Source organism: Scomber scombrus, chromosome 22 (assembly GCF_963691925.1).
Source record: "Scomber scombrus chromosome 22, fScoSco1.1, whole genome shotgun sequence".
NCBI classification, from domain to species: domain Eukaryota; kingdom Metazoa; phylum Chordata; class Actinopteri; order Scombriformes; family Scombridae; genus Scomber; species Scomber scombrus.
Genome location: NC_084991.1, coordinates 24508561 through 24529202, shown reverse-complemented (window position 1 = coordinate 24529202; position 20642 = coordinate 24508561). Strand labels below are relative to the sequence as shown.

At 47.4% G+C, this 20642-nt stretch overlaps 2 protein-coding genes across 2 annotated transcripts; one reads left to right on the top strand and one right to left on the bottom strand.

The window, feature by feature from the left end:
* The first annotated feature begins 138 nt into the window (after positions 1 to 138).
* On the top strand, positions 139 to 2994 carry gcc1 (GRIP and coiled-coil domain containing 1). The gene is made up of 3 exons (XM_062443839.1): positions 139 to 285; positions 509 to 1400; positions 1698 to 2994. The coding sequence occupies exons 2-3, from the start codon at positions 543 to 545 to the stop codon at positions 2952 to 2954; spliced, it is 2115 nt and encodes a 704-aa protein (XP_062299823.1). The 5' UTR covers positions 139 to 285; positions 509 to 542; the 3' UTR covers positions 2955 to 2994.
* A 290-nt stretch (positions 2995 to 3284) lies between these two features.
* dennd6b (DENN/MADD domain containing 6B) lies at positions 3285 to 20528 on the bottom strand. The gene is made up of 20 exons (XM_062443601.1): positions 20318 to 20528; positions 17133 to 17171; positions 16881 to 16923; positions 16697 to 16806; positions 16538 to 16618; positions 14460 to 14565; positions 14298 to 14377; positions 13300 to 13362; positions 13107 to 13162; positions 12750 to 12872; positions 12557 to 12652; positions 12123 to 12217; positions 11438 to 11503; positions 9869 to 9933; positions 9394 to 9483; positions 9263 to 9316; positions 9082 to 9191; positions 4832 to 4934; positions 4081 to 4155; positions 3285 to 3890 (listed from the first exon to the last, which is right to left on the bottom strand). Exons 1-20 carry the CDS (start codon positions 20450 to 20452, stop codon positions 3285 to 3287), a joined length of 2196 nt encoding a protein of 731 aa, XP_062299585.1. The 5' UTR covers positions 20453 to 20528.
* Between the last annotated feature and the right edge of the window lie 114 nt (positions 20529 to 20642).

Genomic DNA, 20642 nt, shown 5'->3' with positions numbered 1-20642 from the left:
TAGTATGCAGTATTACAGTAAAAGTACTGCAGTATTATGACTCAGTACTGATTTGTCCTGAGAGCAGTGAACGCCGCAGTAGATTCCCGCCTCCTCCTCCTCTAGTTCCGGTTCAGACCAACATGGCGGCTGCTCGCTGACAGCTGTTTCTCTCCGTTCAGTTTTATTATTGATCTTTATTGAAAGTTTATTGATTAAATTACTTAACGGAAACTTTTCTCCGTTTGCTCTCAGACGGTGAGCGCGTGCTGCTCACGTGCGTCACGGCTCGCGGCGGATTATCAGGTAAGAACCGGATCAGTGCCGGTGATCAGTGTTCGATCAGCTGATCTTTGAACTGATCAGAGACATGAAGTCTGTCTGGTAACCGAGGTGACCACACGATTATATAGATTATATATATATATAATATATAGATTATATATATATTATTATATTATAATCTATATATATAATATATGTAAACATCATGACATCATCAATATGACATCACTCTGTCCGGTTTCAGGACCGGGTCTGAGCAGGACCGGGTCTGGTGGTCCATGGAGAAGTTCGGGATGAGTTTTGGGGGGACGAGCAGGAAGGACCTGCTGGAGACCATCGAGGCCCAGAAGAAGCAGCTGGTCCAGTACCAGACCCGCTTCAGGGACGTGGTCCAGGCCTACAAGAGTCTGCTGAAGGAGAAGGAGGCTCTGGAGTCCAGCCTGCAGGTCCTGACCGGGTCCAGCCTGCAGGTCCAGACCGGGTCCAGCCTGCAGGCTCAGACCAGGTCCCAGCAGGCGGACCCCCAGGACCCCCCAGATGACCGCAGCTCCCCCCACAGCGAGGCCTCCACGGACCCGCCAGAGACCGCCAGAGACCAGGCCGAGGAGGACCCGGGGGGGCCGGGAGGACCGGGAGGACCCCCCAGACCCGAGACCGGCGGCTGTGAGGGCGGGGAGGCGGAGGACCAGCAGGCCGCCGCCCCCCCCGGCGGCTCGGAGTCGGACCGCAGAGTCGCTCAGCTGAAGAACCAACTGAGCACGCTCAGCGGAGCCGTTGCCACGGTGACGCAGGAGAAGTCCCGCATGGAGGCCGGTTTCCAGGCCGACCGGCGGCAGCTGAGACAGGAAGTGGAGGATCTGCAGGACCGGCTGGTCGCCATGACGACGCAGCACGAGGCCGAGATCCGGATCCTGCAGGACCAGCTGGCGGAGAGCCGAGCCCGGATCATCACCCAGCAGCACGACCGAGAACTGGAGCAGCGAGACCACGTTCTGCAGCTCCAGGAGCTCACCAGGATCCTCCAGGACCAGGACCGGGACCACACCAGACCGGATCCCAGAGTGGACCAGCTGCAGAGAGAACTACTGGACCTGAAGAACCAGATCCAGGACCAGGTCCACAGCGAGACCAAGAGGGTAAGACCAAGAACCAGGTCAGACCCAGACCAACCCTTTATCCACCAAAGCAGTCCCAGTGCTGGTCCCACTCTGGAACCAGGTCTTTGCTGGACTAGATGAACCAACCGGTTACGGTAGGGGGGCGGAGTCAACGAGTTAGGGTTAGCTAACGTTAGCTAACGTTAAAGCAGCACTGGAACTGCTTTGGTGGAAAAGGGGCAGAACAGGAGGGTAAGACCCAGACCAGAACTACCCAGACCAGGAGGGTAAGACCCAGACCAGAACTACAGTAATCCCTGTGTTGTGTGTGTCCAGGTGTGCCAGGCGGAGGAGCGTGCACGTGAGCGCGCTCAGGCTGCAGAGCTGCGTGTCGCCGGTCTGGAGCAGCGTCTGTCCGAACTGTCGGAGCTGCTCGGGTCGAGCGAGAAGACGAAGCAGCGAGACCAGCAGGTGGTCCAGAGACTGCGAGACCGGATCCTGCAACTCGATACCGAGAACAAGATGCTCGCCATGGCGACGGCCGGCAGGGCGACCTCCGACCCCGACGAGGCTCAGCTGGACGTGGCGGCGCTGAAGGAGAAGATGGAGAAGGTAAAGAAGCTGCTGCTGGCGGCGGCCCAGAAGAACCCGGACCAGGCGCCCCTCATCCTCAAACTGGCCCAGAGCGAACCGGGCCAGCAGGAGGCGAACCAGCAGGAGCTGCGGCAGCTGAGAGACGAGTTCGAGCGCTACAAGCTGCGCGCGCAGGTGGTTCTGAAGAACAAGAACGCCAGAGACGGCTGCCAGGCCCGCGAGCTGGAGGAGGTCCGGGACCAGCTGGCGGAGCTGAAGGAGAAATACATCAACCTGCGGATCCAGAGCGACGAGGCCGAGGCCGAGCAGCGCCGGCGGCTGGAGGATCGGACGCAGCGGGCGGCAGAGCTGCAGCAGAACCACAGACAGGAAGCGGAGCGCGTGGCGGTTCTGCACCGGGACGAGCTGCAGCGTCTGGAGGCGGAGCTTCACAAGCAGCGTGAGCGGACCATGGCGCTGCTGGACGAGAAAGACCAGGAGCTGGAGCGCCTGCGGGCCTCCGTGCCGGCCCCCGAAGCTCCGCGCTGCAGCGCCGGCGACGAGGACGACGAGGCCGACGGCACCACCACGGAGAGCGAGGGCGACATCATCAGCCGGGCCCTGCGGCGGGCGGCGCACGCCGAGCCGACGCTGCTGCTGTACGCGGAGCAGCTGGCCCGGAAGGAGGCGGAGGCCGGCGCTCTGCGGCGCCACAAACACCAGCTGGAGGAGGACGTGCACCGGCTGCAGGCCAAACTCATCGCCGACGCCGAGCGCCACGACGAGGAGGCGGCCGAGCTGCGATCCGGACTCGACAAACTGATCCGAGACCAGAACCGCGAAGGCGCCAACATGGAGTACCTGAAGAACGTGGTCTACAGGTTCCTGACGCTGCCGGACGCCGGCGGCAGGCAGCAGACGCTCGGCGCCATCCTCACCATCCTGCACTTCAGCCCGCAGGAGAGGCTCGCCGTCGGCCGGCTGCGGGGCGCCACTTGGTGGTCGCCTAGCAACAGATAACACCTGACGCTCAGACAGGAAGTGACGCTTTGACTTCAGAGTAAAAGATGAATATTTAACCAAATGTATATTTTTGATTCTTGTTGAAATTAAAATATTTTTCCTGGTTCAAACGTGTCGTCGTGTTTGTATCAATAAAGTTTATCAATAAAGTTTATTTCAATAAAGTCACAAAAACACAAAAAGTACAATTCAGGATTTTATTTATTTACAGAAAAAGAAAAAAAGTTACAAAAATATTTTCAGAAAAATTAAACGTGATGAAAAGTTTGTTAAATCAGTTTAATCAGTTATTGATCAGTTTAATCAGTTATTGATCAGTTTAATCAGTTATTGATGGTGTTCAGGTCTCGGGGTGGTGGAGGACCCGCTGCAGGTCTCTGGGTGGTGGAGGACCCGCTGCAGGTCTCGGGGTGGTGGAGGACCCGCTGCAGGTCTCGGGGTGGTGGAGGACCCGCTGCAGGTCTCGGGGGGGTGGAGGACCCGCTGCAGGTCTCGGGGTGGTGGAGGACCCGCTGCAGGTCTCGGGGTGGTGGAGGACCCGCTGCAGGTCTCGGGGGGGTGGAGGACCCGCTGCAGGTCTCGGGGTGGTGGAGGACCCGCTGCAGGTCTCTGGGTGGTGGAGGACCCGCTGCAGGTCTCGGGGTGGTGGAGGACCCGCTGCAGGTCTCTGGGTGGTGGAGGACCCGCTGCAGGTCTCGGGGTGGTGGAGGACCCGCTGCAGGTCTCTGGGTGGTGGAGGACCCGCTGCAGGTCTCGGGGGGGTGGAGGACCCGCTGCAGGTCTCGGGGTGGTGGAGGACCCGCTGCAGGTCTCGGGGTGGTGGAGGACCCGCTGCAGGTCTCGGGGCAGAGACCAGATGACGGACTTTATGAAAACTTCCAGTTTTTCTAAAACGCCGTCTCTTACCTGCAGCTGCTGCCTGCGAGCTTTAATCTGAAAAACAGGCACACACTCACTTCCTGTCTGTAAATAAGAGCCAATTAATTAGTTAATTAATTAATTAACTAATTAATATTACAATCCTTCACATGTTGACATAGTTCTCAAAGTTATATAAATCATTTTAAATTTGAATTATTAAGTCTTATTTTGAAAATAAAAACAGTTTCAGCTGCTTCCTCACCAGCTTCTCTCGCAGCTTCAGGATCAAGTCTACGGTCTCCACCTCAGACTTGTCTCTGGTCCAACCCAGCAGGTCCTGCAGGGGGGACAACATGATGGACAGGTGTCAGCGTGATGATTGACAGGTATCAGCGTGATGATTGACAGGTATCAGCGTGATGATTGACAGGTGTCAGTATGATGATTGACAGGTGTCAGCGTGATGATTGACAGGTGTCAGCGTGATGATTGACAGGTGTCAGTGTGATGATTGACAGGTGTCAGTGTGATGATTGACAGGTGTCAGCGTGATGATTGACAGGTGTCAGCGTGATGATTGACAGGTATCAGCGTGATGATTGACAGGTGTCAGTATGATGATTGACAGGTGTCAGCGTGATGATTGACAGGTGTCAGCGTGATGATTGACAGGTGTCAGTGTGATGATTGACAGGTGTCAGTATGATGATTGACAGGTGTCAGCGTGATGATTGACAGGTGTCAGCGTGATGATTGACAGGTGTCAGTGTGATGATTGACAGGTGTCAGCGTGATGATTGACAGGTGTCAGCGTGATGATTGACAGGTATCAGCGTGATGATTGACAGGTGTCAGTATGATGATTGACAGGTGTCAGCGTGATGATTGACAGGTGTCAGCGTGATGATTGACAGGTGTCAGTGTGATGATTGACAGGTGTCAGTGTGATGATTGACAGGTGTCAGTGTGATGATTGACAGGTGTCAGCATGATGATTGACAGGTGTCACTCACAGCGTCACTGATGACCTCCAGGTGGAGACTCTCCAGCTTCTGGCTCATCTCTCGGTGTCTCTGTCGGTACCAGCCGTCAAAGTTCGGACACCTGAAGAACTTCCTGTTAAAAGATGGAGACACCTGAGACACTTGCAGACACTTACAGACACCTGAGACACTTGCAGACACTTACAGACACTTACAGACACTTGCAGACACTTGCAGACACTTACAGACACCTGAGACACTTACAGACACTTACAGACACTTACAGACACTTGCAGACACCTGAGACACTTACAGACACTTGCAGACACTTACAGACACCTGAGACACTTACAGACACTTACAGACACTTACAGACACTTGGAGACACTTACAGACACCTGAGACACTTACAGACACTTGCAGACACTTACAGACACTTACAGACACCTGAGACACTTACAGACACTTGCAGACACTTGCAGACACCTGAGACACTTACAGACACTTGCAGACACTTACAGACACTTACAGACACCTGAGACACTTGCAGACACCTGAGACACTTACAGACACTTGCAGACACTTACAGACACTTGCAGACACTTACAGACACTTACAGACACACCTGAGACACTTGCAGACACTTACAGACACTTACAGACACCTGCAGACACTTGCAGACACTTACAGACACACCTGAGACACTTGCAGACACCTGAGACACTTACAGACACTTGCAGACACTTACAGACACTTGCAGACACTTACAGACACTTACAGACACCTGAGACACTTACAGACACTTGCAGACACTTACAGACACTTACAGACACCTGCAGACACTTGCAGACACTTACAGACACACCTGAGACACTTACAGACACTTGCAGACACTTACAGACACTTACAGACACACCTGAGACACTTAGACACTTACAGACACTTGCATACACTTGCAGACACTTACAGACACCTGAGACACTTACAGACACTTGCAGACACTTACAGACACTTACAGACACCTGAGACACTTACAGACACTTGCAGACACCTGAGACACTTACAGACACTTGCAGACACTTGCAGACACCTGAGACACTTACAGACACTTGCAGACACTTACAGACACTTGCAGACACTTACAGACACTTACAGACACCTGAGACACTTGCAGACACCTGAGACACTTACAGACACTTGCAGACACTTACAGACACTTGCAGACACTTACAGACACTTACAGACACACCTGAGACACTTGCAGACACTTACAGACACTTACAGACACCTGCAGACACTTGCAGACACTTACAGACACACCTGAGACACTTGCAGACACCTGAGACACTTACAGACACTTGCAGACACTTACAGACACTTGCAGACACTTACAGACACTTACAGACACCTGAGACACTTACAGACACTTGCAGACACTTACAGACACTTACAGACACCTGCAGACACTTGCAGACACTTACAGACACACCTGAGACACTTACAGACACTTGCAGACACTTACAGACACTTACAGACACACCTGAGACACTTAGACACTTACAGACACTTGCATACACTTACAGACACTTACAGACACCTGAGACACTTACAGACACTTACAGACACCTGAGACACTTACAGACACTTGCAGACACTTACAGACACTTACAGACACTTGCAGACACTTACAGACACTTACAGACACTTGCAGACACTTACAGACACTTACAGACACTTGCAGACACTTGCAGACACACCTGCAGACACTTGCAGACACTTACAGACACTTGCAGACACTTACAGACACTTACAGACACACCTGAGACACGTACAGACACTTGCAGACACTTACAGACACCTGAGACACTTACAGACACTTACAGACATCTGAGACACTTACAGACACTTGCAGACACTTACAGACACCTGAGACACTTACAGACAATTACAGACACTTGCAGACACTTACAGACACCTGAGACACTTGCAGACACTTACAGACACCTGAGACACTTACAGACAATTACAGACACTTGCAGACACTTACAGACACCTGAGACACTTACAGACACTTGCAGACACTTACAGACACTTACAGACACTTGCAGACACTTACAGACACTTACAGACACACCCGAGACACTTGCAGACACTTACAGACACCTGCAGACACTTGCAGACACTTACAGACACTTGCAGACACTTACAGACACTTGCAGACACTTACAGACACTTACAGACACACCTGAGACACTTACAGACACTTACAGACACTTGCATACACTTACAGACACTTACAGACAATTACAGACACTTGCAGACACTTACAGACACTTGCAGACACTTGCAGACACTTGCAGACACTTACAGACACTTACAGACACCTGCAGACACTTGCAGACACTTACAGACACTTACAGACACTTACAGACACACCTGAGACACTTGCAGACACTTGCAGACACTTGCAGACACTTGCAGACACCTGAGACACTTACAGACACTTGCAGACACTTACAGACACTTACAGACACTTGCAGACACTTACAGACACTTACAGACACACCCGAGACACTTGCAGACACTTACAGACACCTGCAGACACTTGCAGACACTTACAGACACTTGCAGACACTTACAGACACTTGCAGACACTTACAGACACTTACAGACACTTGCAGACACTTGCAGACACCTGCAGACACTTGCAGACACTTACAGACACTTGCAGACACTTACAGACACTTACAGACACTTGCAGACACTTGCAGGCACTTACAGGCACTTACAGACACTTGCAGACACTTACAGACACTTGTAGACACCTGAGACACTTACAGACACTTGCAGACACCTGCAGACACCTGCAGACACTTGCAGTCCCTCACCTGCTGCTGTCTCACCTGCTGCTGTCTCACCTGCTGCTGTCTCACCTGCTGCTGTCTCTCACCTGCTGCTGTCTCTCACCTGCTGCTGTCTCACCCGCTGCTGTCTCTCACCTGCTGCTGTCCCTCACCTGCTGCTGTCTCACCTGCTGCTGTCCCTCACCTGCTGCTGTCTCACCTGCTGCTGTCTCTCACCTGCTGCTGTCTCACCTGCTGCTGTCTCTCACCTGCTGCTGTCTCTCACCTGCTGCTGTCTCTCACCTGCTGCTGTCTCTCACCTGCTGCTGTCTCTCACCTGCTGCTGTCTCTCACCTGCTGCTGTCCCTCACCTGCTGCTGTCTCTCACCTGCTGCTGTCTCCCCTGCTGCTGTCTCTCACCTGCTGCTGTCTCACCTGCTGCTGTCTTACAGACACTTGCAGACACTTACAGACACTTACAGACACTTGCAGACACTTACAGACACTTACAGACACTTACAGACACACCCGAGACACTTGCAGACACTTACAGACACCTGCAGACACTTGCAGACACTTACAGACACTTGCAGACACTTACAGACACTTGCAGACACTTACAGACACTTACAGACACACCTGAGACACTTACAGACACTTACAGACACTTGCATACACTTACAGACACTTACAGACAATTACAGACACTTGCAGACACTTACAGACACTTGCAGACACTTGCAGACACTTGCAGACACTTACAGACACTTACAGACACCTGCAGACACTTGCAGACACTTACAGACACTTACAGACACTTACAGACACACCTGAGACACTTGCAGACACTTGCAGACACTTGCAGACACTTGCAGACACTTGCAGACACTTGCAGACACTTACAGACACTTGCAGACACTTGCAGACACCTGCAGACACTTGCAGACACTTACAGACACTTGCAGACACTTACAGACACTTACAGACACTTGCAGACACTTGCAGGCACTTACAGACACTTGCAGACACTTGCAGGCACTTACAGACACTTGCAGACACTTGCAGGCACTTACAGACACTTGCAGACACTTACAGACACTTGTAGACACCTGAGACACTTACAGACACTTGCAGACACCTGCAGACACCTGCAGACACTTGCAGACACTTGCAGACACTTACAGACACCCAAGACACTTACAGACACCTGCAGACACTTGCAGACACTTACAGACACTTGCAGACACTTGCAGACACTTACAGACACCTGCAGACACTTGCAGACACCTCAGACACTTGCAGACACCTGAGACACTTACAGACACTTACAGACACCTACAGACACATGCAGACACTTACAGACACCTACAGACACGTGCAGACACTTACAGACACCTACAGACACTTACAGATACTTGCAGCACCTGACTTACTCACCTGTACAGTCCCATCCAATCACCTTTGAGCACCGAGGTGAGCTGAGGACCGGTGTGATCCAGAGTGGACATGAACTCGTCCTGACTGAAGGGACGGATCTGAGGAGGCGTCTGACAAAGAAACCAACGTTAAAACATCACTGTGACATCACTGTGACATCATTGACAGACTTCCTGTTTACCTTCCATGGCGTCACAGATCTCTGCAGAGGCATCAGGCTCGCCATGTACCGCTCCTACAAAACAACACAGGTTACTATAGCAACAGCTGACTGTGGAAATGTTGCTGCAAGCTGATTGGCTGTTTTCTCACCAGTGGGATGATGAAGCTCTGAGTGAGCTCTAACAGGTGTCTCCTGAGGATGGCGCTCTGCACCTCTGAAGGTCTCTTCCTCTGAATGCCCTGCAGACACATAAGGACACTCTGAGACACACTGAGACACTCTGAGACACACCGAGACACTCTGAGACACACTGAGACACACTGAGACACTCTGAGACACTCTGAGACACTCTGAGACACACTGAGACACTCTGAGACACACTGAGACACACTGAGACACTCTGAGACACTCTGAGACACACTGAGACACTCTGAGACACTCTGAGACACTCTGAGACACACTGAGACACTCTGAGACACTCTGAGACACTCTGAGACACACTGAGACACTCTGAGACACACTGAGACACACTGAGACACACTGAGACACTCTGAGACACACTGAGACACTCTGAGACACTCTGAGACACTCTGAGACACTGAGACTCTGAGACAGCTGATGTACCTTCAACAGTCTCTTGATGAGGGCTTTGTCTTTGTGTAGAAAGGTCTTGTAGGCTGTGTAAATCCCTGCAGACATAATCACATGTTAGACAGACAGAGACGTGAGGACACTCACCTGCTGCTGTCTCTCACCTGCTGCTGTCTCACCTGCTGCTGTCTCACCTGCTGCTGTCTCTCACCTGCTGCTGTCTCACCTGCTGCTGTCTCACCTGCTGCTGTCTCTCACCTGCTGCTGTCTCTCACCTGCTGCTGTCTCACCTGCTGCTGTCTCTCACCTGCTGCTGTCCCTCACCTGCTGCTGTCTCTCACCTGCTGCTGTCTCTCACCTGCTGCTGTCTCACCTGCTGCTGTCTCTCACCTGCTGCTGTCCCTCACCTGCTGCTGTCTCACCTGCTGCTGTCTCTCACCTGCTGCTGTCTCTCACCTGCTGCTGTCTCTCACCTGCTGCTGTCTCACCTGCTGCTGTCTCTCACCTGCTGCTGTCCCTCACCTGCTGCTGTCTCACCTGCTGCTGTCTCTCACCTGCTGCTGTCTCTCACCTGCTGCTGTCCCTCACCTGCTGCTGTCTCACCTGCTGCTGTCTCTCACCTGCTGCTGTCTCTCACCTGCTGCTGTCTCACCTGCTGCTGTCTCTCACCTGCTGCTGTCTCTCACCTGCTGCTGTCTCTCACCTGCTGCTGTCCCTCACCTGCTGCTGTCTCTCACCTGCTGCTGTCCCTCACCTGCTGCTGTCTCACCTGCTGCTGTCTCACCTGCTGCTGTCTCACCTGCTGCTGTCTCTCACCTGCTGCTGTCTCTCACCTGCTGCTGTCTCACCCGCTGCTGTCTCTCACCTGCTGCTGTCCCTCACCTGCTGCTGTCTCACCTGCTGCTGTCCCTCACCTGCTGCTGTCTCACCTGCTGCTGTCTCTCACCTGCTGCTGTCTCACCTGCTGCTGTCTCTCACCTGCTGCTGTCTCTCACCTGCTGCTGTCTCTCACCTGCTGCTGTCTCTCACCTGCTGCTGTCTCTCACCTGCTGCTGTCTCTCACCTGCTGCTGTCTCACCTGCTGCTGTCTCTCACCTGCTGCTGTCTCTCACCTGCTGCTGTCTCACCTGCTGCTGTCTCCCCTGCTGCTGTCTCTCACCTGCTGCTGTCTCACCTGCTGCTGTCTCTCACCTGCTGCTGTCTCACCTGCTGCTGTCTCTCACCTGCTGCTGTCTCTCACCTGCTGCTGTCCCTCACCTGCTGCTGTCTCACCTGCTGCTGTCTCTCACCTGCTGCTGTCTCTCACCTGCTGCTGTCTCTCACCTGCTGCTGTCTCACCTGCTGCTGTCTCACCTGCTGCTGTCTCACCTGCTGCTGTCTCTCCCCTGCTGCTGTCTCTCACCTGCTGCTGTCTCTCACCTGCTGCTGTCTCTCACCTGCTGCTGTCCCTCACCTGCTGCTGTCTCACCTGCTGCTGTCTCTCACCTGCTGCTGTCTCTCACCTGCTGCTGTCCCTCACCTGCTGCTGTCTCTCACCTGCTGCTGTCTCTCACCTGCTGCTGTCTCACCTGCTGCTGTCTCTCACCTGCTGCTGTCTCTCACCTGGTTTAGTGTCCAGTGTCTTCAGTTTGGAGAGTTTCTTCACCTTCACCTGTTTGGGTAAATCACCTGAGAGGAGACGAAAGAGTCTGTTTATACCTTCGTTAGATTAAATACTCATACTGTAAATACTACGTAGTATCTTTAGTAGTACTCATACTGTAAATACTACGTAGTATCTTTAATAGTACTCATACTGTAAATACTACGTAGTATCTTTAGTAGTACTCATACTGTAAATACTACGTAGTATCTTTAGTAGTACTCATACTGTAAATACTACGTAGTATCTTTAATAGTACTCATACTGTAAATACTACGTAGTATCTTTAATAGTACTCATACTGTAAATACTACGTAGTATCTTTAATAGTACTCATACTGTAAATACTACACAGTATCTTTAATAGTACTCATACTGTAAATACTACGTAGTATCTTTAGTAGTACTCATACTGTAAATACTACACAGTATCTTTAATAGTACTCATACTGTAAATACTACGTAGTATCTTTAATAGTACTCATACTGTAAATACTACACAGTATCTTTAATAGTACTCATACTGTAAATACTACGTAGTATCTTTAGTAGTACTCATACTGTAAATACTACACAGTATCTTTAGGAGTACTCATACTGTAAATACTACACAGTATCTTTAGGAGTACTCAGGTTCTGGTCTACCTGCCATCCGGATCTCTCCAAGTCGGACCACATGAGGCCAGTTCTGAAAGGTCTTGATGAAGAACGGATTGGTGACGCCCAGAACCACGTTAGGTCTGAAAGAGACAGAGACAGGTGGACTCAGGTGTGTTCAGGTGTGTTCAGGTGTGTTCAGGTGGACTCAGGTGGACTCAGGTGTGTTCAGGTGTGTTCAGGTGGACTCAGGTGTGTTCAGGTGGACTCAGGTGTGTTCAGGTGTGTTCAGGTGGACTCAGGTGGACTCAGGTGTGTTCAGGTGTGTTCAGGTGGACTCAGGTGTGTTCAGGTGTGTTCAGGTGTGTTCAGGTGGACTCAGGTGTGTTCAGGTGTGTTCAGGTGGACTCAGGTGTGTTCAGGTGGACTCAGGTGTGTTCAGGTGTGTTCAGGTGGACTCAGGTGTGTTCAGGTGGACTCACGGGGCCTGGGTCCGGGTGGTGTACTCTCTGAACTCGTTGTCGTGGATCGTGAAGTACGGCCGGAAGTCGCAGCAGAACTTCAGAGGACTGATGGAGCTGGGGACACAGACATACTGTTACCACGGCAACAACACAGCTGTCCGATTGGCCGATGCTGCAGATGAGGAAGGATTCCGATTGGCCGCTCCGTTACCTGACGAGAGCCAGCACGGTTTCCGAGGAAACGGTGGGAGACGGCGCCATGACGACCACGGGCTCCCCTAGCAACGTGAGCTCCCAGAGCATCTGCAGGTGGACCAGGACCGACTGGAAACACCTGGGCAGGTGAGAGGGAGCATCATCACATGACATCACAAGACATCATCACATGACATCACAAGACATCATCACATGACATCATCATATGTCATCACATGACATCATCACATGACATCATCACATGACATCATCACAAGACATCATCACATGACATCATCACAAGACATCATCACATGACATCATCACATGACATCATCACATGACAGTGTCTACAGACAGGAAGTGGACTGACTTGAACAGGTCCAGGTCAGTAATGGAGGGCAGCAGCGTCGGAGCCGGCAGGAAGTTCTGAGGACAGGAAATAAACTTTATTAACACAAAGTCTGAGGACAGGAAATAAACTTTATTAACACAAAGTCTGAGGACAGGAAATAAACTTTATTAACACAAAGTCTGAGGACAGGAAATAAACTTTATTAACAGACCTCCTTCAGCGCATGTCTCACTGGACTTCCTCCTGGTTTGTCGGCCTTAGACGGGATCCGGACCTGAAACCAGCAGAGTGTTACTGGGTTCACCTGTTACTGGGTTCACCTGTTACTGGGTTCACCCGTTACTGGGTTCACCCGTTACTGGGTTCACCCGTTACTGGGTTCACCCGTTACTGGGTTCACTGAGGTGTAGTTAGAAGCTAAACTAGCGTCTGCAGCTGCTCAGAGAGTTGTTGGTGTTTCTGACGCTGCGCTGGGTTAATGATCCATCAGTAAGAAAAGCATCTGAAACACGCCCATCCCCCAGACCCCTCCTCACCTGTAAGACCACGCCCCTCCCCCAGACCCCTCCTCACCTGTAAGACCACGCCCCTCCCCCAGACCCCTCCTCACCTGTAAGACCACGCCCCTCCCCCAGACCCCTCCTCACCTGTAAGACCACGCCCCTCCCCCAGACCCCTCCTCACCGGTAAGACCACGCCCATCACCTGTAAGACCACGCCCCTCCCCAGACCCCTCCTCACCTGTAAGACCACGCCCCTCCCCAGACCCCTCCTCACCTGTAAGACCACGCCCCTCCCCCAGACCCCTCCTCACCTGTAAGACCACGCCCATCACCTGTAAGACCACGCCCCTCCCCAGACCCCTCCTCACCTGTAAGACCACGCCCATCACCTGTAAGACCACGCCCCTCCCCAGACCCCTCCTCACCTGTAAGACCACGCCCCTCCCCCAGACCCCTCCTCACCTGTAAGACCACGCCCATCACCTGTAAGACCACGCCCCTCCCCAGACCCCTCCTCACCTGTAAGACCACGCCCCTCCCCAGACCCCTCCTCACCTGTAAGACCACGCCCATCACATGTAAGACCACGCCCCTCCCCAGACCCCTCCTCACCTGTAAGACCACGCCCCTCCCCCAGACCCCTCCTCACCTGTAAGACCACGCCCATCACCTGTAAGACCACGCCCCTCCCCAGACCCCTCCTCACCTGTAAGACCACGCCCATCACAGGCAGGTTCAGGGTCAGTCCAGGTACGGGTGAAGGCCATTGGTCGATCTCGTTACAGACTGTGAGGACAGAGACATTTAAGCATGGTGAAATCCTGTGTTCCGATTGGTTAAAGGCTGTGATGTAACATGACATCATCACCTGCTTCCAGGCAGGGCTCCAGCTTCTCGAAAAACTCAGGTGTGATGATCTGCAGCAGCGAGTGGAACAGGTGAGTATACGGCAGCCGGGACAGCAGCACCAGAGACTGCAACACATGACCTCATCATCACATGACATCATCACATGACATCATCACATGACATCATCACATGACATCATCACATGACATCATCACATGACATCATCACATGACATCATCACATGACATCATCACATGACATCATCACATGACCACACAGCTGTCAATCAAAGTGAGCAGGTGTGAACAGGTGTGAACAGGTGTGAGCAGGTGTGAGCAGGTGTGAACAGGTGTAAGCAGATGTGAACAGGTGTGAACAGGTGTGAGCAGGTGTGAACAGGTGTGAACAGGTGTAAGCAGATGTGAACAGGTGTGAACAGGTGTGAGCAGGTGTGAACAGGTGTGAACAGGTGTAAGCAGATGTGAACAGTTGTTAGCAGGTGTGAGGAGGTGTGAGGAGGTGTGAACAGGTGTGAACAGGTGTTAGCAGGTGTGAGGAGGTGTGAACAGGTGTAAGCAGATGTGAACAGTTGTTAGCAGGTGTGAACAGGTGTGAGCAGATGTGAACAGTTGTGAACAGGTGTGAGCAGGTGTGAACAGGTGTGAACGGGTGTGAACAGGTGTGAGCAGGTACAAGCAGGTGTGAACGGGTGTGAGCAGGTGTGAACAGGTGTGAGCGGGTGTGAACAGGTGTGAACAGGTGTGAACAGGTGTGAGCAGGTGTGAGCGGGTGTGAACAGGTGTAAGCAGATGTGAACAGGTGTGAACAGGTGTGAACAGGTGTGAACAGGTGTAAGCAGATGTGAACAGTTGTTAGCAGGTGTGAGGAGGTGTGAACAGGTGTGAACAGGTGTGAACAGGTGTGAACAGGTGTGAACAGGTGTTAGCAGGTGTGAGGAGGTGTGAACAGGTGTGAACAGGTGTGAACAGGTGTTAGCAGGTGTGAGGAGGTGTGAACAGGTGTGAACAGGTGTAAGCAGATGTGAACAGTTGTTAGCAGGTGTGAACAGGTGTGAGCAGGTGTGAGCAGGTGTAAGCAGATGTGAGGAGGTGTGAACAGGTGTAAGCAGATGTGAACAGTTGTTAGCAGGTGTGAACAGGTGTGAACAGGTGTGAACAGGTGTTAGCAGGTGTGAACAGGTGTGAACAGGTGTGAACAGGTGTGAACAGGTGTGAACAGGTGTTAGCAGGTGTGAGGAGGTGTGAACAGGTGTAAGCAGATGTGAACAGTTGTTAGCAGGTGTGAGGAGGTGTGAACAGGTGTGAACAGGTGTTAGCAGGTGTGAGGAGGTGTGAACAGGTGTGAACAGGTGTTAGCAGGTGTGAGGAGGTGTGAACAGGTGTAAGCAGATGTGAACAGTTGTTAGCAGGTGTGAACAGGTGTGAGCAGGTGTGAGCAGGTGTGAGCAGGTGTAAGCAGATGTGAACAGTTGTGAACAGGTGTGAGCAGGTGTGAACAGGTGTGAACGGGTGTGAACAGGTGTGAGCAGGTACAAGCAGGTGTGAACGGGTGTGAGCAGGTGTGAACAGGTGTGAGCGGGTGTGAACAGGTGTGAGCAGGTGTGAGCGGGTGTGAGGAGGTGTGAACGGGTGTGAGCAGGTGTGAACGGGTGTGAACAGGTGTGAGCAGGTGTGAGCGGGTGTGAGTTGTGAAAGGGTGTGAGCAGGTGTGAACGGGTGTGAACAGGTGTGAGCAGGTGTGAGCGGGTGTGAGGAGGTGTGAACGGGTGTGAACAGGTGTGAGCAGGTGTGAGCAGGTGTGAACAGGTGTGAGCAGGTGTGAACGGGTGTGAACAGGTGTGAACGGGTGTGAGGAGGTGTGAACGGGTGTGAACAGGTGTGAGCAGGTGTGAACAGGTGTGAACAGGTGTGAGCAGGTGTGAACGGGTGTGAACAGGTGTGAGCAGGTGTGAACAGGTGTGAGCAGGTGTGAACGGGTGTGAGCAGGTGTGAACAGGTGTGAACAGGTGTGAGCAGGTGTGAACGGGTGTGAACAGGTGTGAGCAGGTGTGAACAGGTGTGAACAGGTGTGACTGACCTTCTGGAAGTATCCTCTCTTCACTGAGGCGTCTCTGACTTGTCTGAAATAGACGTAGCCAATGAAATGGGACGTTTCTCTCTGAGGAAACAGAAACACCTGTGAGCTTTGATCTGATTGGCTGGAGATAGACTTCATGTCATGATGTCATTCTCTGACCTGCAGAGTAACGGGAGCGTCTCTGTCGTAGTCGTCCTCTCTGAGCGTCGTCGCTCTGCGGCCGACTGACTGACGCAGCCTGAAGCTGAACTGAGTGTCCCCAAGGCATCCTGGGAAATATAATCAATACACACCTGACCTCTGACCTCTGACACGTGATGATGTAATGCTGTTAGATACTCACCTGAATACGAGTCAGGAAACGACAGGTAGCAGATGCTGGTTTTCTGCCAGATCACAAGAAATAGATCAATAATCAATAACCTGATCATCAATAACCTGATCATCAATAACCTGATCATCAATAACCTGATTATTAATAACCTGATCATCAATAACCTGATCATCAATAACCTGATCATCAATAACCTGATTATCAATAACCTGATTATCAACACAGTGATGATCAGTTTAAATCAATATGTGTATTGATTACCTCTTTCTCCGTCAGCTTCACATCTGGAGGATAAACCAACTGAAACACAAAGAAGCTGTGACATCACACTTTCTAATCAATAATCAATAATAATGTTCACTTTATTGATCTGATGAGCAGCAGGAAGCTTTCAGACGTTATTAAATGATTTTTATTACTCTGCAAAATAAAAGTCCCTGTTTTAATAATTACAGCTCTATTAATAATTACAGCTCTATTATTAATAATTACAGCTCTATTAATAATAATTACAGCTCTATTTAATAATAATTACAGCTCTATTAATAATTACAGCTCTATTAATAATAATTACAGCTCTATTTAATAATAATTACAGCTCTATTAATAATAATTACAGCTCTATTTAATAATAATTACAGCTCTATTAATAATAATTACAGCTCTATTAATAATAATTACAGCTCTATTAATAATAATGACAGCTCTATTTAATAATAATTACAGCTCTATTAATAATAATTACAGCTCTATTAATAATTACAGCTCTATTAATAATAATTACAGCTCTATTAATAATAATTACAGCTCTATTAATAATTACAGCTCTATTTAATAATAATTACAGCTCTATTTAATAATAATTACAGCTCTATTTAATAATAATTACAGCTCTATTAATAATAATTACAGCTCTATTTAATAATTACAGCTCTATTAATAATAATTACAGCTCTATTAATAATAATTACAGCTCTATTTAATAATAATTACAGCTCTATTAATAATAATTACAGCTCTATTAATAATAATTACAGCTCTATTTAATAATAATTACAGCTCTATTAATAATTACAGCTCTATTTAATAATAATTACAGCTCTATTAATAATAATTACAGCTCTATTAATAATTACAGCTCTATTTAATAATAATTACAGCTCTATTTAATAATTACAGCTCTATGAATAATTACAGCTCTATTAATAATAATTACAGCTCTATTTATAAATAATTACAGCTCTATTTAATAATAATTACAGCTCTATTAATAATAATTACAGCTCTATTAATAATTACAGCTCTATTTAATAATAATTACAGCTCTATTTAATAATTACAGCTCTATGAATAATTACAGCTCTATTTAATAATTACAGCTCTATGAATAATTACAGCTCTATTAATAATAATTACAGCTCTATTTAATAATTACAGCTCTATTTAATAATAATTACAGCTCTATTTAATAATTACAGCTCTATTAATAATAATTACAGCTCTATTAATAATTACAGCTCTATTAATAATAATTACAGCTCTATTAATAATTACAGCTCTATTAATAATAATTACAGCTCTATTTAATAATAATTACAGCTCTATTTAATATTTACAGCTCTATTATTAATAATTACAGCTCTATTATTAATAATTACAGCTCTATTAATAATTACAGCTCTATGAATAATAATTACAGCTCTATTAATAATTACAGCTCTATTAATAATAATTACAGCTCTATTTAATAATTACAGCTCTATTAATAATAATTACAGCTCTATTAATAATTACAGCTCTATTAATAATAATTACAGCTCTATTAATAATTACAGCTCTATTAATAATAATTACAGCTCTATTTAATAATTACAGCTCTATTAATAATTACAGCTCTATTAATAATAATTACAGCTCTATTAATAATAATTACAGCTCTATTAATAATTACAGCTCTATTTAATAATAATTACAGCTCTATTAATAATTACAGCTCTATTAATAATAATTACAGCTCTATTTAATAATTACAGCTCTATTTAATAATAATTACAGCTCTATTTAATAATTACAGCTCTATTAATAATTACAGCTCTATTAATAATTACAGCTCTATTAATAATAATTACAGCTCTATTAATAATAATTACAGCTCTATGAATAATTACAGCTCTATTTAATAATAATTACAGCTCTATTTATAAATAATTACAGCTCTATTTAATAATTACAGCTCTATTTAATAATTACAGCTCTATTTATAAATAATTACAGCTCTATTTAATAATAATTACAGCTCTATGAATAATTACAGCTCTATTATAAATAATTACAGCTCTATTTAATAATAATTACAGCTCTATGAATAATTACAGCTCTATTAATAATTACAGCTCTATTTATAATTACAGCTCTATTAATAATAATTACAGCTCTATTTAATAATTACAGCTCTATTTAATAATAATTACAGCTCTATTTAATAATTACAGCTATATTAATAATTACAGCTCTATTAATAATTACAGCTCTATTAATAATAATTACAGCTCTATTAATAATAATTACAGCTCTATGAATAATTACAGCTCTATTTAATAATAATTACAGCTCTATTTATAAATAATTACAGCTCTATTTAATAATTACAGCTCTATTTAATAATTACAGCTCTATTTATAAATAATTACAGCTCTATTTAATAATAATTACAGCTCTATGAATAATTACAGCTCTATTTATAAATAATTACAGCTCTATTTAATAATAATTACAGCTCTATGAATAATTACAGCTCTATTAATAATTACAGCTCTATTTATAAATAATTACAGCTCTATTTAATAATAATTACAGCTCTATTTAATAATTACAGCTCTATTTAATAATTACAGCTCTATGAATAATTACAGCTCTATTAATAATTACAGCTCTATTTAATAATTACAGCTCTATTAATAATAATTACAGCTCTATGAATAATTACAGCTCTATTTAATAATAATTACAGCTCTATTATTAATAATTAATGCTCTATTTAATAATAATTACAGCTCTATTAATTATTACAGCTCTATTTAATAATAATTACAGCTCTATTAATTATTACAGCTCTATTTATAAATAATTACAGCTCTATTTAATAATAATTACAGCTCTATGAATAATTACAGCTCTATTAATAATTACAGCTCTATTTATTAATAATTACAGCTCTATTATAAATAATTACAGCTCTATTTATAAATAATTACAGCTCTATGAATAATTACAGCTCTATTTATAAATAATTACAGCTCTATTTATAAATAATTACAGCTCTATTATATATTATAGAGTTTATATTATATATGCTCTAATAGTATTTAGAGTTTATAGTAGTATGTATAATATATAATATATAATATGATATATAGTGTTAGCTACATGCTACATGCTAAGCTAACCTCTATAGCTTGGCCCAGCTCCAGGTCGAAGGTAACCACACACACGCAGTCCAGCCAGGAGGAGAACCGGGCCCACCGGTACCGGTACCGGCGCTCCTCCTGCAGCGGAGAACCGGACTCATCTAACGGGTTCATGCCAACCGACTCACTGCTGCTCCATCCTCCATCATCACTGAGCTCCGGTACCGACTACCGGAGAGCCAACAGCGCCTCCTGCTGGAGGAGATACACACACACACACACACACACACACACACACACACACACACACAATATATGTTTCCGCTTCCTGTCGAAGATTAAAAATAAAAGCCTGTTTTGTGCT

What these genes read in the sequence shown, in the direction of transcription:
- dennd6b (XM_062443601.1), bottom strand. Translation starts at nt 20,452, where the DNA reads ATGAACCCGTTAGATGAGTCCGGTTCTCCGCTGCAGGAGGAGCGCCGG. An exon ending in GTTTCCTGACTCGTATTCAG is followed by an intron (nt 16,807 to 16,880) that starts GTGAGTATCTAA and finishes TATATTTCCCAG; the next exon opens with GATGCCTTGGGGACACTCAG. An exon ending in ACCGTGCTGGCTCTCGTCAG is followed by an intron (nt 12,653 to 12,749) that starts GTAACGGAGCGG and finishes CTGTGTCCCCAG; the next exon opens with CTCCATCAGTCCTCTGAAGT.
- gcc1 (XM_062443839.1), top strand. Translation starts at nt 543, where the DNA reads ATGGAGAAGTTCGGGATGAGTTTTGGGGGGACGAGCAGGAAGGACCTG. An exon ending in TCCACAGCGAGACCAAGAGG is followed by an intron (nt 1,401 to 1,697) that starts GTAAGACCAAGA and finishes GTGTGTGTCCAG; the next exon opens with GTGTGCCAGGCGGAGGAGCG.